Here is a 17569-nt window from a genome sequence, read left to right as displayed (position 1 = left end):
GAGGCTTGGCATGAAATCACTACAGCAACAGGTCTCGTGGTCACAATTTTGAACGGACCATTAGCAGTAGTGGCATGAGCAGTGTTGGCAGAGATTGGCACGCCTGTCCCTGGTCCAAGCAGGTCTAGATGGCACTGAAGGAATCTGACCCACTTCTGACAAAGTCACAAAAGAGTCTGACACCAGCAGGACACTTTTTACAGGCTCCTTTTTCACAGAGCCAGGCAAGTGAGAAGGAGATGCGTGATTTCAGGGAAATTACCCTTAAATTTGAGGCTATTGTATTAGCTGAGAGGCTGAGTAGCCAAATGGACATACAAAACTGCCAGGTCACTGTGACCTGCAGTAACTTTAGACGTTAGATCAATTTCTTGACCAGGCATGTAAAGACTAAGATACACTTTTTGTAACAATTGTGAAAGATGTAGACAGTGATAGCTTGATAAGAAAAAGCTGACAATATTCTAAACATACTGCATTTTGACAGTAGGAGACTCTACTAACCTCCATACAAATCATGTTCTTTTTTTGGAAGCAAAACCAGATTAAATATAGTCTAGGGTACTACACAGAGTTGATTAAAATGTAGGCATTGCAAATCCAGACACTCACTTAGATCATTCAAGAGACTCACCAGAGATAGTTCCATGATCCAAGAAAATATAATCTGTGCCGAGGTGTTTCACAGATCCTCCTCTTGATTTAATAAGTCTTCTTTCTCTTGAATGGTGCACTACCTATTTTAAACAAATGTCCAAAGCACCAGACATTTAAACAGCAACTGCATTTGTCGTTCCAATGCTTTCTTTTTAAGAATCACTTGATGGTGAGACCACTTGAACCAACTTGATCTGCTGCTGTATTAAATGTGGTACTGCCTCATATTTGCCCCTACGCCAACGTAGCCTAATCACCTGACTCCCACTATGTTAGGAATTAAAAAGTAAGACTAGACAGTCTGTTACTGATTAAGTCATCACATACCACCATCCCGCACATTAGAAGCACACTGTTCTCATCACGCAAAAGCAGCTGACACGTGTAGGCTAACTCATTTTTTTTTTTTAAAGCCAAAGCAACAGAACAGACGTGAATATGGTTCGCTATAGACGGCCTGACTTTACATATTTCAATGACAAGCGACAATGGAATAGTATAGCTGGCAAACAACGGTAAAGATATGCTTAATTCACCACAATTAAGTTTTGCGCAGACAAACTAATTGGCATCTTCTTACCGTTGTAAGTTACGGTGTATTTGCTGGTCAGTGGCAATGCTGGCATCACATGACGGCTTTAAAGGAAAGTAAGGTGAAACATCAGAAACATAAGCTGACAGTCGACAGTCAATCATTGAGTTCCTGGGACATTTAGAAATGCCGGCAAATGCTTATTTATCTCCAAGCACATTCATAGTGGACTGCCTGACGTAACACAGTTATTAATTCTCCAGAACATTTTGAATTGAACAATTTCTACCTACATTACTGAATTGATTTTTTTTTAAACATACATGCGGTTCGGTTGCACTAGTCCTTCAGATAGTCTGAGACAGCTTCGCGTCTGGACAGACCCTTCAGTAAACCGGGGGCGACAACATATAGCCTAAGCGCAAACCAGTTTAAACTCGCCATCCACTATTGTTTGGGCAAACTCTGACCCGGACTGTGGTAGTCAGTCACAGTGGAGCACTCTTGTGGAGAAAATACGCAATTAATATTGGGCAGGTTATATACCAGTACTACAAATAAGTAGGCTATAGGCTATGGCAGCCATCTCCGTCGTTCATTTCAGATGTTGGAAAATGTAAATATGTTGCCCCTTCACCAGCAACAGTAAATAAACTACATTTTCCTGAACCCATGCAACCCCAATAATGGCTGTGGGTCCTTCATTTGACATATTCGCAGTGTAAGTTCACCCTTCTTTTTTTGTTTTTATAGTACACTAAAAGATATGACTGAACTGTGATGAATCACCAGCATTGATGTGTTTCATTACAGTAACAAATGGGGTTAAAAATGTTAGTGTTAGTGTTAGGTTAAAGGCCTCTACATACCCAGGCTGAAGACAGATTAAACAATGCAGGGTTTTCTACACACTTTCTTTACTCCACTAACACCCTCCAAGAGGAAAAGGGGGCTTTTAAACTAGATGACAGATGGACAGTTGTTTCCCAAAAGCTGACTGCAGATATATAAATCAACTGTAAATATACAGGTTTAACCGTGGTCATGTCTCCACAAATGTATTGCATTCTCATTTCTTCCCATTGACCTATTTTAAACATGGGCACAGGATCATTTCTAATTGTATTAGTTCTAGCCTATGTACCACTTGATACGCTACTGCCCTGCAGCATAGAAACTGATTCATCATAACAATCTAATCGTACAAAAAACCATGACAATCATGATAGCAGTTTAGAAAGCCATTTTATTGCATCAATACCAACAATTCATGACTCATCCATCTAGATACTTTTTTCAGAGCTGCAGAGAAACAGTAGAAAATTAAGACTTTTTTTTTCTTTTTAAAATTTTATTTAAGTGAGAGTATAACTCGTTATTCTAATCATTAGTCCTCAATGATAATAGATTCCTCTCACTTCCCAGCAGTGTGAGCAAAGAAAGCTGACCCTGAGCACGTACTAAGGTGGGGACAGGGTGTCAAAAGCACAGCCACTGTCAGATTAAACACCATCCAGACCTCCATGTACAGCTGTGTTTAACACAAACCCAGTAAGGCCCCTCAATTGTCCCTTCATTCTCCCAATATCAGGTGAGAGACCAAAAAAGGCCTTCCCAGCCAGGGATGGTTTGTAGGCCTGCCCTGTGGCTCCCCCCAGGTATACCCATCACCATGTAAGTTTGCAGAGGGGAGTTTAACTGAAACCAAATCAGCGGTTACAGCCTTCCTTCTCTCCCCTCCCGTCTAGGTCCTGTTTTGGGTTGGAAAAAACAAACAAACATTGAAGTTCCCCTCTCAGCAGTGCCCTGAGAATACAGTGTGTGCAGTGAGTTACAATAATCTACCCCTCCACCCGTCAGCTTTGCCACTTGCGTCAAAAGAAGCTAGTAAAGACAACATGTGTGAAGACCGTATATATATAAAAAAAAAACTAAAATAAAAAGTCAGAACAGTCAAAGATCCAGATAATCAACACAAGTTTGACTGAACCTATTTAAGGCTGTAGTGCGAGCGGGTAGAATTACATGAGCTTGTGCATAGGCTAATTAAGTTGTCCTTCGTCAATTATTATTCGCACCAGTGTAGTGGCATACATGGCATTTGAATAGTCAGTTTAATACTTCTAATATGCTCAGTGCAAATATACTTCTAGCCCGGTTTTTTTTAGTTCTTTGTGTGCACGTTTGCAGTAATGTTCCTGTGCAGGTTACAGCCCAAAGCATACTTGGATAAGGTACTAAAGCGCAGCTACTATTCATAAAGTACACATGGCAGCATCTCCCACTCATGAGGTGTGTGTGAGAGAGAGAGAGAAAGAAAGAAAAAGACAGAGACAGATAGAGAGACAGAGTGGGAGCTAGCAAGAGCCATTATACATGGGTAGTACTTCCATCCTTAAAACAGTATAAAAACTTCAGAATAAAATACAATTCTTTAAATTTGTGATATTACTTTGGTCCCCTTCTATTAGTTTCTCATCTTCAGGTTTCACTTCACTTTTTAGTCTCCTTTATACACACTTCCTTCCTTACTTCCTTCCTTCCTTCCTTCGGTCAGTTAGAAAAATAGATCCAGGAACAGCTCTATCACAACTGGAATGTTTCCTTACAAAAATAGCATTCATACTTTATCCCAGAGAATCACATGAAAAGACTGAAAGATTTTGGTCCTTGTTGACATGTGAGTGGTACTATCTAAGGGAGGATTGTCAAATGAACGGTTAATCTGTAAGTGTGTTTGTAGGTAGATAGATTGTCAGCTCAATGGTTGCCAAAGTAAAAAATTAAGTACAGATATATGGCATTGGTAGGTACAGGCATCTCACATCTGCATTGGATTTTAGGGCATCTGACATTTCCCTGTGTGGATGTTACTGTATTGTCCAATTTTGCAAAATATGGCACTTATGCATTTGTATGTGTGTGCGTAATTCCTGTGGACAGCCTTGTCCATCTTCTAGTGTGTTTCAAAGTATGTTAGTGTGTGTTTCCATGTGTATGTAAGTGTGTGTTTCCATGTGTATGTAAGTGTGTGTGTTCGTTGTGTATGAGAGTACAGAAGCAGGTGGGCACTGCAGGTAGGCGGGCACTGTGGGTGCTTTCACTCAGGCTTGGGCTCCGAGGTCTCGCTCTTGGTCTCACTCTCGTCGTCGCTCTCCACGCCCTGACGGCTCACGATGCGCCTCATGGTGAAGGGCAGGTCACCTCGCCTATAAGCCAGAGGTCAAACAAAGGTCAGAGAGGTCTCAAACCTAACCAAATAGGTGTAAGCAATCAGTGAGGATGAGGAAAATCTGTAGGACAGCTGAACTAGAGGGTTTCTGCTTGGCAATGGTTATGGCTGTATAGCTTTTTGTAACACTACATAGTGTGTGTTTGTGTTTGTATGCATGTCAGAGAGAGTGGGGGGGAGTTTAACAATATGGCAAGCTCCTTTCCTCTAGAGGGTAGGCGGGGGAAGCAGTAAGCAGTATGATGTGAAGGCCATTTGTCAATGTTACAGAACCTATGCTGGATCTACGGACATGGCTTAAAGCAGAAGGCGGACATTATTAGGCTCACTAAAACTGAATTGAAACCTCTGAATCATGACTGGGCTGACCTTGTACGTTATAGATACGACTTCAGAGTTGAGGATTACAGTCTGAACTGTTATGAGACTTCTGTATATGTATGTATGTGTGTACCTGAGCTTGCTCTTCAAGGTGTTCACTTCGCGGTTCATGGCATCGGCAGACTCGGAGGCGTCCTCCAGCTCTCTCTGGAGCTTCCTGCGGTTGGCATTAGCTCTCTGCGCCTCCTCCTCCGCCTCCTCCAGCTGACGCTTCAGCTGCTTCATGCGTGAGTTCAGCTTCTCCGACTTGACAGCAGGGGGAACAGGGGGCTCAGTTATTTACAGCAAACAGCACAACCCTCACCAACAAAGCCCAACCTGAGAAATCAGCTGGCTACATGCAAAACAGAGCATGAAAATGGAAATTGAAATAGTGAAAAATATATAGTTGTGAATTCAGCAACAAGAACTTCGACATTGTCTTAAATATGGTGGTTAAATTCATTTGTCCTGTTTTATTACACCTGTGCCACATGGCCTCAACAGATTTCACAACTCTGCAAAACTATAGGGCGTTCTGTTACTATGGGAAATAATGATAATGGTAATAATAACAGTCAAATGTACAATATTGATTGTCCTCCTCAAAGACTAGATGTTGATGTTTTTAGAAAATGGAGGTGATGCTTTCTATGGTCATTGAAGGTGTGTATGGTGTCTCACCTGGTCCTTGTACTGCTCAGCGCTGCGTCTCTCATCATCCACCTGCAGGACGACCTCTTTCAGCTTCTTCTCCGTACGCCGCACCAGCTTGGAGGCCTGCTGTCTCTCCCTGCATGGCAGTGCACACATATATCAGGTCCATTCACACACACACACACACACACACACACACACACACACACACACACACACACACACACACACACACGCACACAAATATAAACTACTAAGATTCTGGTGTTGAGAGCCCATGCTGCACTTTATGCTTATGCAGTAAACCTAACAGCACAGGTCCTTCCTGCATGAAACATGGATGCCTAATAAAAACAACATGCAGGGTTGAAGTGAACACACTAGCTTAACTATAACAGAACTGATGACTTTAAATGTAAACTGATTTTAATGATTGAGTTAGAAATCCCCAGCCATTATATTTTAGAGGCATGAGGTCAAATACTGGTCAGCCCAACCCACCGGGTCTCGATGTCGAGCTGCTCCTCCAGCTGGGCAATCTTGGCCTCCAGGGCGGTGATGCCGGCCTTGTACTTGCTCTTGACGGTGCTCTCGATCTCCTGAAGCTTCAGCTTCAGCTCCTTGTTCTGCCTCTCCAGCTGAGAACGTGCCCCCTCCAGGCGCTGGACGGTACTGCGCTCGGCCGTCAGCTCCACGTTCATTTGGTCGGTCTGAGAAGTGGGTGAAGGAAAGCCAGAAAGCAGAAGGATCCCAGAGAACGACAGATGAGCACAGACGTATAAAGAAGGAAACGACAGAAGAGAGCCAGGGAACAAATGAAAAAGAGCAAAACAGTGAGCTGATGAAAGCAGGTATAGTTGACAAAGAGCCGTGGTCCCCTCTCCTCAGGTGGTGGACGAACCTGCAGCAGGGCCTTCTTGAGACGGTCGTTGACCAGCTCCGTGTTGCACTGCTCCTCCTCCAGCTCCTCTTCCAGCTGAGCGATGCGACTCTCCAGTTTCCTCTTCTCCTCTGCAATCAGAGCACTGAAGACGAGAGCAGAAAGAAAGGGAGTAAGCGAGAGATAAAGACTTTTAAGAGAAACACTGTTTTATTACGAACACCTCATCACTAAACACACACAGAGCGATAGATAGAAAAAGAGATAGAGAGAGAGAGAGAGAGTGAAAGGGCTTACTTCTTGCTGGCTTGGCTGTTGATCTCATCCTGCAGCTCGTCCCGCTCCAGCTGGGCCTGCCTCTTCATGCGCTCGGCAGAGGCCAGCTCCTGAGGGGTGCAAACACAGGGGGACCATTAGAGAGATGGCACAGGAGATGGTCAAAAGACAGTGTGAGCATGTGTGGCTCAGAACAAAAGGGTGTGTGTGTGTGTGTGTGCTCACCTCCTGCATCTGGATCATCTCTGCCTCCATACTCTTGACCTTCTTCTCGTTCTCCTTAGCTTGGACCAGAATCTCATCTCTGGACATGCGAGTGTCTTCCAGCTCCCGCAGAAGGTCCTTCATCTGGGCCTGAGAGAGTAGAGGATAAAGAATAAAAAAAAAATAAGATTCAAACATCGTACGCCATTTAGACATATGGCTTCATGGAATCAGAGTAGCAAATACAAAGCACGACTAGGATGGTCCTTATATTCCATCAGAAATCGCACCCACATATGTACGTACACACACACACACACACACACACACACACACACACACACACACACACACACACCGACACACACACACACACACACACACACACACACACACACACACTCCTTACCTGGAGTTTCTTCAGCTGTTTTAGGTACTCGTCGCGGTTCTTGTTGGCCATGTCGATGGCTGCCTCCAGTTCCTTCAGGTCCAGCTCCAGCTTCTTGCGTGCTGCCACAGCAACAGAGCGCTGCTTCCTCTCATCCTCCAGCTCCATCTCCATCTCACGCACCTGAATCATGGTCAAAAGCACCATCAGCACAAAAACTACATGTCCCATGATGCCCAGTAAGGACTATAATGGGACCCAAAAGTTAAAAAGAGTTAAAGAGTTTTAATCGAACACCCATCTTTCCTCACCTGTTTGACAAGCTGTTTCTTCTTCTCCTCGCCCATCTCATCGCGGCCCGCCAGGTCTCTCTCATACTGGGCCTTCATGGCCTGCATGTTGACCTCCAGCCTCAGCTTGGCGTCCTCTGTGGCTTGCAGCTCGTCCTCCAGCTCCTCCAGCTGAGTACGCATCTCCTCCAGCTGCTGGTCCATAGCGCGCTTGGACTTCTCAAGCTCATGGACCTGTGAGGGGAGGACAGAGAGGAGGAGTGAGTGAGTGAAATCACAAGCAGGATTGAGAGATTCCCCATTTTGAAGCATCATGGAGTGAAGTCTTAATAAAGAATTAAACAGCATCTCGGAAAAAATGGGGATTGGGCCTCCTTCTTACACTCTTGCCAACGTCATCCTTGGAGGATACTAGGTCTTCCATCTCGGCACGGAGCATTTTGTTGGCGCGGTCCATCTCGTCCTTCATGTCACTGAGGCTCTCCAGCTCGCGGGTCAGAGCCAGAGCGCGCGTCTCCTTCTCCCGGGCCTCTGCCTCGGCGCGGTCACGCTCCTCAGCGAAGCGTGCAGAGATGGACTTCTCCTCAGCCAGCATCTACACAGAGAGAGTTAGGGGGAAGTTAGCAGGCGAGTTAGCAAGTAACAGGCGAGTTTAACATATTACACTTCAAATCAAATCACGACTAACAAGAAGTCATTCTAAATGTGTACTGCAGTTTCCTCTGAGCGAGGTACGGGGGTAGACCCACCTGGTCGAACTTTTTCTGCTTCTTCTCCAGGTTGGAGACGATCTGCCGGAGGTGGTCCTGGTCCACTAGGAGGTCGTCTAGCTCCTGCTGCACGCGGGTCTTAGTCTTGTCCAGCTTGTCGTAGGCGGAGTTCCTCTCATCCAGGCGCTGGCTAACCCCCTCCAGGTCACGCTGCAGTCTCTTCTTGCCCTCCTCGGCGCTCTCCAGGCAGCCGGCCTCCTGCTCCATCTTCTTCTTAAACTCTGCCACCTGCAGCCCGACAGGACAGGGAAGGGGAGCAATTGGTTTAGGCTATAGCTGTAGCATTTACTCAAACAGTGCATCTCTGGTGTTTGTATTTAACACAAGGAGAGCGCCAGTGTGTACACCAGCTGTTTATTAAGCTGTAAAAGCATGATGGAAGCACACACACACACTGATAAATAGTTTCATTCACAGTTAATGGTCATGATGGAGTGAATTGTGCATTACATGTGTTTGTATGCAATTTAATTTCTGCGCTCATTGCACAAATCTGATAGTAGCTGCTGAGATTGAAGGTGGGGTTTGCAAATTGACTTTTCAGACGCTGGTTGTCTTCGTCCTGCACTCTAAACCGCCTACCTGGCTCTGTGCGGTGAGCAGCTGCTTCTCCACGTTCCTCTTGGCCTCCTCCTCCTCCTCCAGCTGCTCCCTCAGGCCGTTCTGCTCATCCTCCAGCTGCCGTAGACGGCTGGAGAAGGACAGCTTCTGACGTGTCTCCTCCTGGAGAAGCTCCTGCAGGTGGGAGAAAGAGACAGCTCTGATTCAGTCTCGTCCACAAAAAAAAAAAAAAAAAAAATCACCATTCAGCGAAACTTCTCAGAACTGTAGGCAAATATGACCAGGATGTTACAGTTTTTGTTGATGTAGTTGGTTTAAGGTACATGTCCATTTCTGAAATTAACATTTTTTATTTTAAGTTTTAGTTCCATATCCAAATTGAAATGTACACAATCAGCGTTATGGGCCATGTCCATACAGAATATCCACATCCTGTTACTGTATATGCCAAATGCTGGCTTGCTATGCTTGAGAGATGACACACCTGAACATCCTGCAGCTGGGCCTCCACAACAGAGCAGTCCTTGGTTGCCTTGATGGATTTGCCCTCCACATCGTTGAGGAGTCCGTTCACGTTGTCCAGCTCCGTCTGGGCAGGGGAAATGAGGAACAGATCAAAGTCAATCTTGAATCAGAGTCAAAGACTTTGAATTTGCATTGGTCCTACAAAGTGGGTGGTATTGTACAGGTCTTCATAGGATTTAACGCACCTACAACTCACACCATCATGAGCTTGGTGTCCTCTAGCCTTTCATTTCATTGACTACCTCCTTGGTTCTTACCTGTAGTTTGGCCACCCTGTCGGCCAGCTCGATCTTCTGCTTCTCGCTCTCGCTGTGCTTGACCAGCAGCTCCTGCACCTGGCCCTCGGCCTTCTTCCTGCGGTGCTCCGAATCTCCCTTGCCCTGCATCAGCGTCTTCAGCTCGATCTGCAGCTCATTGCGCTCGCTCTCCATAGCCTGCTTGGCCTTCTCCATGGACACCTTGTTCTGAGAGCACCAGAAGGAATAAGCTGGGGTTAAGTGTGGGTGTTCACATGTGTGTTCATGTGTGTGAGAATATGGAATGACATGGATGTGTGTGTATGTTTGTGTGTGTGTGTGTGTGTGTGTGTGTGTGTGTGTGTCTTACCCTCTTGGCCTGCTCCAGCTGCTCGTTGAGCTCATCAAAGGCCTGACCATGTTTTTGTCTCATTTCTGCCACTTGCATCTCATGCACTTTGGCCTCGTCGTCCAGAGTCTTCTTCAGCTGGGTCACCTCTGTCTCACGCTTGGTCCTGCAGATTAACACAAGATAAACTGTATCTGACACAGACACTGTGCTGGAGCAAAAGATGGTCTCTGCTACCATTTAGGCAAAAACTGGCTCATAATGGTAATGAGAAGGGGACTTGCCTATGTTACCTTCCTGCTCTCTGAGATATGGATACAAATGTGTGTGTGTGTGTGTGTTACCTGAGCTCCTGCTGGGTTGCTGTAGAGTCCAGGGTGTCCTCAAGCTCGGTCTTGAGGGCCTCCAGCTCCTCGCCCAGGTCCCGGCGCTGTTTCTCGGCTTTGGTGCGGGCGGCGCGCTCCAGGTCCAGGTCCTCCTGCAACTCGGACAGCTGAGCCTCGAGCTCCCTGATCTTCTTCTGGGCTAGGTTCTTCTGAGCGGCCTCCTCCTCAATCCTACAGAGACAGGGCATAGCTCAGCATAGCTATCACAAGTCCAATCAATCTGTTAATCAATTGGTTGGTTAAATAATTACCAACATTTCCCTCGGGATTAATAAAGTATCCATCTATCTATCTAATCTATTTTAAATAATTTAATGAATTAGTTAATTTATTGTACGTAGAACTACTAGTTTGTAGAAGTCTGTTTAGGGAAAGACAAGGGGAGAAAAAAGACAGACCATATCTATCAAACTGGTTCTCTCTCGCACACACACAATACCTGGCAAGAGCCTGCTGGAGTTCCTCTTCCTTCTTAGCCAGCTGGGCACGGAGCTCAGCGATCTGGGCCTGCAACTCTGCGATCTGGTCGGTCAGCTCAGTGGAGTCTCCCTCCAGTTTGCGCCGGTTCTTCTCCAGCTCCTGCCTCCCCTTCTCTTCTCTGCGCAGGCGGTCTGAACACAAGAAAGATCGCAGTGGTGAGAATAGGTGATAACCAGGGCAAGAGTAAAGAGGTGTTGGCTGTCAGATGTTGATTTGCATTTATTACGTTTCTGAGTTACAACGTAGCCTCTATGTAACCAAGTCCATCTTTAAAAAATCAAATCAATAAAAAAAAATTGGAAGATGGTGTATTGATTAGGTAAGGGGGTCTATTTAGGCTGTAATATTCCAAAGTGTGTTTTAATAAACATGGCTCAACCTAATGCTGCAATGGGCCTCCAGGTAAATATAGCATTGTGGTGGGTAACCTACCCTCCAGATCAGTGATCATGGCCTCGTGCTTGTTCTTGAGTTTCTGCAGACTCTTCGACTTCTCCTCCTCCTCGGCAAGGTTGGAGGTGAACTCTGAGATCCTCTCTTCCATAAGCTTCTTCTCCTGCGGGTGGACAACCAAGGAGGGGATTAACTTGCTAGACAGATCAAAAATCCACCAAGACAGCAGCAGCTCTTTAAAAACTATAGGAACACACTGCAAAGCAACACAAACCTTAACCAGTTTGTTGTTCTGGTCATCCAGCACCATGACGTCTTCCTCCACCTTCTTCAACTTGGACTCCATGGTCACCTTCTCTAGCTGCAGCTTCTGCCTGGCCGCCTCTTCCTCATCCAGCTGGTTCTCCAGGTCCTGCAAAGGCAAGTTGAGGGGAGTCTTCATATTAAATGCCTCTGGTCTGGTATTTGCTGTGGTATTAAATCGGAAGCTGGGATGTCTCCCTTTGTCAAGCATTATGTTGCTAGGCTAAATAAAATCCCCCCATCCTCCCATCCACAAGGACTGAGACAGTCATTATTCCCTTCATCTAACCCTGCTGGTTCGAGACGTGTGTTGAGCTTAAACTCTTCTCCTTGGAGTTTATGTTCCACCTCTGACAGATGGAAACTAAGGTGTTCTCTTTACCGAGATGTTCTGCTGCATCTTCTTCTTCTCGGTCACTAGCTGGGTGGCACGCTCCTCCTCCTCCTCCACCCGAGCCTCCAGGTCGTGCAGGATCTCCTCCAGCTCCTGCTTCTTGGCCACCAGCCGGTTGCGCATCTCGTCCGCCTCGGCGCACAGGTCCATCTCAGCCTGGAGCTGCTCCTGCAGGGCCATCTTCTCCGAGTTGAGCTAAGGAGGAGATCAGAGAAGAGATGAGCAACAATAATTACCAATCATCTCTGGATCATTATGTTAGCCATCACTAATGCTGATGCCTGGCCTCTGCCAGGTAAGAGGGGCCGATAGACTGTACCTGCTGCTGCTTGACCTCCATCTCCTGAAGCTGCACCTCAGCATACTCCTGCCTCTCCTTCACTTTCTTCAGCTCACTGTCCTTGGCCTCGATCTCCTCCTCCTGCCTGCTCACCTGCAGCAGCGGCTTCACCTGCGAATACATGGAGGATTAAATAAATTGCATCGCTTGCCATGTCTTAACGTATTGTATAAGGGTGTTTGAATACTTTGGATACACTTCAGAGGCATAGACAGGTTGGCGCTTCTGAAATTACCTTGGTGAAGAGTCTCCACCACTGCCAGTTTCTCAGCTTCAGGTAGGCAGCACAGTTTCTCTGAATCACCTTCATAGCAGTGAGCTGTTGCTGTCTCTTAGCAAATGCCCTGAAGTGAATTGAAAGAGAATAATTTCAATGATGATTTGTTATAATACAAAATAAAAAAATTAAAATAAATAAAAATGATTCTTTTCTGTGTACTGTAGTCCAGGCAAACCATTATTAAAGGACTCTTACCTGCGGGCAACATAACCACGGCACCAGGCCTGAAAGCTGATGATGACGTCAGTAATCTTCATGTCTCTCTCCTCTTCCAGATGGGCCAGCACTCCAGCCCTGAAGAACACTTTACTCTGACCTATACGGAATAGGTTTGGGTCCAGCTCCAGAGCTTTGATCTAATAAGAAATTAAAGAGTTTCATTAAAGCTACGAATGAAGAATATTGAGAATGACAGCGAAGCCCTGAATAACATCAGACTGATCTTAATGATCTAGAGTAAAACAACACAGGATAAACAATATCCTGTGGACAAAGTGAAACCCTCAGGCACTCACCATGATCAGACAGGCCTGCTTGCCATCCATGAAGCCCTTGGGAATGGAATTGGGAGTGAGGATCTCGTATCTAGAGGACGGAGGAAGAAAGAGAGTAATGATGAGTCCATGTAGTGACAATTTTATTGACCTCACATTACTGCACGAAAATATACTGTAAAGGTCAACCATCACAGTAAGTGTTTTTTTAACATGTTACTTAAATTGTTGGTATCTATAGCACTGAAGTAGCCTAAACTAAGTTCTCAAATCAAGGCTGTAGAGTGGGACTCTGATTTGTCTGACGACATTCAGTATCATTCTTCTTTAGAGAAGATAATACAGACAATGAAGAGCTTGTGACCAGCTGAAATCTGATTTAAAGAGGTACCTCTGCCTGAACTCCTGGAAGACGATGCGGTTGGGGAAGCCCTGTCTGCAGATACGGATTCCCTCCAGCACACCATTGCACCTCAGCTGTTCCAGAACCAAATGTGGGTCCAGCTTACCCGCCTGAGATGACAAAAAGAGCCGCTTATTCACAAGGCACTATACCAACATCATAACATGACACTGAAACTCATAAATCAAAGCACAGTTACTTAAAAAGTGAGCGCATTTCCAAATATAAGCCAATCTAGTCTCTAACCGCGCTCACAGAGTGTTATCCAAACATCCAATCCCAGTGTTCTGTAAAACCAAACAAATGTAAGTGCGAGTGAGTGAGTGTTTCTTCAAACCTTCTTCTCGTGGTTGGGGATGATGCAGCGCACGAAGTTGGGGTTGGTGTTTCGGAGAGTGGCCATGAGCTTGGACAGCTGCTCCTTGTAGAGCTGGCCGACCGTGCGGAACATGCCCTTGCGTGTCTTGAAGGCACCTGGCAGCTCGGACATACCGGCCACCTTGTCCAGTCCCACAATGTGATCCACTAAATATATTGGAGGAGGAAAAAGACAGAGAGAGACAGAGAGAGGGTGATGGGGAGAAGGTACAGAAAGACAAAGGCAATCAGTATGGCCTTGATACAATTGTTCCTATAGCAGGCAGAACACAACATAATGAGGGAAATTAAAAGAGAATGCTTGGAAGAGAACAGTTTCTCGTCTTTCATTAGACAGAACAAAAAAGGAGAACAAACTACCTTCTACACTTGTGACAGCAGCACACACAACCAACACACAGTGAGAGCAATCAGGAGCAGGGAGACGGATCAGGTCAAAGGTCACAGGATGCCAGTGAAACACAGTGGGGGTCACACACACTCCAAAATGGAACCAAGTCAATGCAGTGAGTGAGGGTCCACTGTGTGGATGGCATGTGTGCTGGTGAATGTACGTGTGCCTTTCTTTGAAATGGTATTCGATGTATTCTCTATTCTATGTGCCATGAATGGATGTCGACGTGTAGCAAACACTGTGCAGTTTCACAATCTGTTTGTGACGGTAGCTCCAAACCCATGCAGTATATACCCATTTCTGCAGTACCATTGACCAACACCAGGAGGCCCAAACCACACTATTTCACAGAGAGGGAGAGAGGGGGAGAGTTCAGTGATAGCAACAGACAGTAGAACAGACATCACTGCCAACATGGCTGGAGGGATAAACGTTTGAGAAAACACTACATAAATACAATGTAGAGAGGGAAAAAGCCTAGTGGAAAAGATGTGGGGGAGGAAAAGGGAGAAAATATCATCCACGCAGAAAAGAAGACATAAGAAAATGGTCACCTGAGTCTAAATGTAGAAAAGGAAAACGATGATAAAAATAGGCTCTCTGACAACTCTGTACCTCTGAGGGCAAGAGAGGGAGAGTGGCAAAAAAAAAGGAGAAAGAGAGAAAGAGAAAAAGGAGGACCAAACAAGGGCAAACAGAGGACCAGGAATGGAATGGAAATAACATTTGGAGAGCGAGAGGGCCAAAACAGACGTCCAACAACACCAGACAACAGACATGGGAGTGGAAAATAAAAATAAATCAAGAAATGAGCCCAAAAGGTTAAAAACATAATCATCTGTGACACGTTTCATTCTCATGGGCAACAAATAGCAGCATACCATCCTTGCTGCGGTAAAGCCCACATGTATACTCATTGCTTTCAACAACATGGCTCAAGGAAAACCAGCAATGAAATGGTTCCTCTGTGGCCTAGCCAAGCCCATGAGTGTGAACATCTGGCATTTGCATATTTTCCCCAAAGCTGCACTCACCGTCCTTCCACAGCTCAGACACAAACTTGTCTGTTGACTGGTTGAGCAGAGAGGCCACATTGTCATTCAGAGGGTCCATGTTCTTCATCAGCCACTCATCCGCTTTGTAGTCCACCTGAGGGGTTGTAGAAACAAACATTACGGTCTTTTGCAGAATGTTCAAATTTGTATTACTGAAGCTTTCTTGAAACATTATTTATACAACTAAAATTAAAATATATAACCTAGATATAACTGACCTTTCCAGCGTAGTGGATGATGCTGAAGTCGGCCTCATCCTTAAGTTTCTTGGGCTTGAAGAACTTGGGGTGTGTACCCTGCTCCTGCAGCACCTTCTCCACAAAGCTCTTGTCCGTGGCCTTGGGGAACCAGCACTCCTCGTCCAGCAGAGCCAGGATACCAGGGGGACTTGCCTGGGAAGGAGAGCACAAAGCCAAGGGTTAGGAGGTCTCACCATCAGTCACCTGTGGAAACTGTAGCATTGCTGGTATAGATCGATATGTGTCTGAGATGAATAAGACAAGACAGATACAGAGTGGAAAAAAGAAAAAGATAATTAGACTCACTGGTTTCTCAATGAGGTCGATACAGGGCTGCAGGTCCAGGCCAAAGTCAATGAAGCTCCACTCGATGCCCTCCCTCTGGTACTCCTCCTGCTCCAGGATGAACATGGTGTGGTTGAAGAGCTGCTGCAGCTTCTCGTTGGTGTAGTTGATGCAGAGCTGCTCGAAGGAGTTCAACTGCGAGCAAAGGAGAAGGAAATGAGCGGTGGGTTGAATTTTAAAATATGGCTGTCATTAGTTACCATAATTCCACTGCAGCTCACATCAAAGATCTCAAAGCCAGCAATGTCCAGGATGCCAATGAAAGAGGCCCCCTGGCGCTTGGTCTTGTCAAGGGCTTTGTTGAGGCGCATGACCAGCCAGCGGAACATCCTCTCGTAGGTGGCCTTGGCCAGGGCCTCCACGGCAAACTCTGCCTGCTCCTGGGTCTGGGCCTTCTGCACGTAGTCGCGGCCGACCTTGATCCTGGGCGACAGGATGGCACGGGTGAAGTCAGTCACGTTCATGCCCATGAGGTGGCACACCTTCTGCGCGGCCGTGTTGTCGGGCATGGAAGCCTGGTCATTGTGGCGCTCTTTCTTGAAGCTCATGTTGCCCAGCTGCAGCACGGAAGAGATCACCTTCAGCAAACCTGAAGAGATTGAAAAAATTAGCTAATTTAATTTCACTTCAAACGGTGAGAGAAAGAGAATCAAAGGTGTGCACAATGACATATCTATTCATTATGAACCTGCCAGCTAAAAGACAGACCTATTTGCTCTTCTTCAGGGAAGCCCATGATCCTCATGGCCTCCATGGTCTCGGTGAAGATGTCCTTGTCCTGCTGGCCAGGGATCGTCACATTGCCGTTGGACAGGAAGCGGTAGTTGTTGTATCCCTCAAGGCACAGTTCGGCTGGAAGACAACAGAAACACCCAACACAATGAGTCTCAAGGAGGTCCAGCCTTGTCAGGGCCATGGCCTACTACTGTGGGTTATGGCAGAGGTCATTCATGACTGTCTGCAGAAAGAGCAAGAAGAAACGAAACTCACTGCGCAGCTTGTCTCCAGAACCTGTGAGCATGTAGTAGAAGATGTGGAAGGTCCTCTCGTCTTTGGCCTGTCTGATGGCACGGGATTTCTCCAGCAAATCTTACCAAGCAGTCAAGGGATCCAGTAAGACGGAACCGAGTTCAGGGTGCTGGTGAGAGTGTGGTGCTTGAATAATGGGCATATACAAACAGCTTCTACACACTGTGTAGAGATTTGTTGCGGTCTTCAGTAAGAAAGAAGAAAGAAACAATGTATGTAGTCTTCAAATGGTAGTGCAGGGGATGTCTACTGACTGCCGGGACATACCAAGCTTTTGTCATTTTTTCTTTATTTTAAAAAGGATACAGGTCTCAATGTTGGCTCCCACGATGTATCCGTTGACGTCAAAGTTAATTCTGATGAATTTGCCCTAAAGGAAGAGAAGCAGTTGGCATGAAATCTCATAAAAGTGACCTAATCCTTTCTCAGAGAAGCAGGAAATCAAATACTGCATTGTGAGAGCGCTTACAAATCGGGAAGAGTTGTCATTCTTGACGGTCTTGGCATTACCAAAGGCCTCCAGGATGGGATTGGCCTGCAACAGCTGTCTCTCCAGCTCCCCCTGTTGGACAAAGAGAGCACAACACCATGCACACACACACTTAGCTACCAGTGACAGACCAAGCCTTAAAAAGGAATATCCAGACGAGAGGGAGAGAATGTGACAAAGCTGAGAGTGTGACGCAATCATTGGGGAGTGCTTCATAAGTGATCGGCATTCAAACTATGATTCAGCTTG

At 46.0% G+C, this 17569-nt stretch overlaps 2 protein-coding genes across 3 annotated transcripts in view; both read right to left on the bottom strand.

Moving 5' to 3' along the window:
* Positions 1-732, bottom strand: part of slc25a38a (solute carrier family 25 member 38a) — a gene marked incomplete at its 3' end in the record, with an annotated part of 4818 nt that extends 4086 nt beyond the window's left edge. Inside the window, exon 1 of the mRNA XM_080856336.1 lies at positions 635-732. Within this exon, the coding sequence (XP_080712462.1) occupies positions 635-649 (15 nt within the window). The 5' untranslated portion in view covers positions 650-732. The remainder of the gene's footprint in view (positions 1-634) is intronic.
* Positions 733-2423: 1691 nt separating this feature from the next.
* The window catches only part of myh9b (myosin, heavy chain 9b, non-muscle), a 31540-nt gene continuing 16394 nt past the window's right edge, over positions 2424-17569 (bottom strand). For both annotated transcript variants that reach the window (XM_080856658.1, XM_080856659.1), the window contains exons 7-40: positions 17300-17392; positions 17137-17200; positions 16792-16890; positions 16510-16653; positions 16023-16390; positions 15763-15936; positions 15436-15609; positions 15197-15311; positions 13728-13915; positions 13379-13500; positions 13009-13078; positions 12689-12849; positions 12449-12557; positions 12193-12324; positions 11862-12068; positions 11451-11588; positions 11216-11339; positions 10743-10914; positions 10262-10474; positions 9939-10083; positions 9590-9796; positions 9292-9396; positions 8829-8981; positions 8226-8474; positions 7859-8071; positions 7498-7710; positions 7208-7369; positions 6820-6948; positions 6616-6704; positions 6340-6463; positions 5940-6148; positions 5466-5574; positions 4876-5048; positions 2424-4398 (exon numbers count right to left, since the gene is read on the bottom strand). In XM_080856658.1, coding sequence (XP_080712784.1) covers positions 4290-4398; positions 4876-5048; positions 5466-5574; positions 5940-6148; positions 6340-6463; positions 6616-6704; positions 6820-6948; positions 7208-7369; positions 7498-7710; positions 7859-8071; positions 8226-8474; positions 8829-8981; positions 9292-9396; positions 9590-9796; positions 9939-10083; positions 10262-10474; positions 10743-10914; positions 11216-11339; positions 11451-11588; positions 11862-12068; positions 12193-12324; positions 12449-12557; positions 12689-12849; positions 13009-13078; positions 13379-13500; positions 13728-13915; positions 15197-15311; positions 15436-15609; positions 15763-15936; positions 16023-16390; positions 16510-16653; positions 16792-16890; positions 17137-17200; positions 17300-17392 — 5256 coding nt within the window. In that variant the 3' untranslated portion in view covers positions 2424-4289. The remainder of the gene's footprint in view (positions 4399-4875; positions 5049-5465; positions 5575-5939; positions 6149-6339; positions 6464-6615; positions 6705-6819; positions 6949-7207; positions 7370-7497; positions 7711-7858; positions 8072-8225; positions 8475-8828; positions 8982-9291; positions 9397-9589; positions 9797-9938; positions 10084-10261; positions 10475-10742; positions 10915-11215; positions 11340-11450; positions 11589-11861; positions 12069-12192; positions 12325-12448; positions 12558-12688; positions 12850-13008; positions 13079-13378; positions 13501-13727; positions 13916-15196; positions 15312-15435; positions 15610-15762; positions 15937-16022; positions 16391-16509; positions 16654-16791; positions 16891-17136; positions 17201-17299; positions 17393-17569) is intronic.

This window comes from Sprattus sprattus (genome assembly GCF_963457725.1).
Source record: "Sprattus sprattus genome assembly, chromosome: 18".
NCBI lineage: Eukaryota > Metazoa > Chordata > Actinopteri > Clupeiformes > Clupeidae > Sprattus > Sprattus sprattus.
This window is presented reverse-complemented; position numbering and strand designations above follow the sequence as displayed.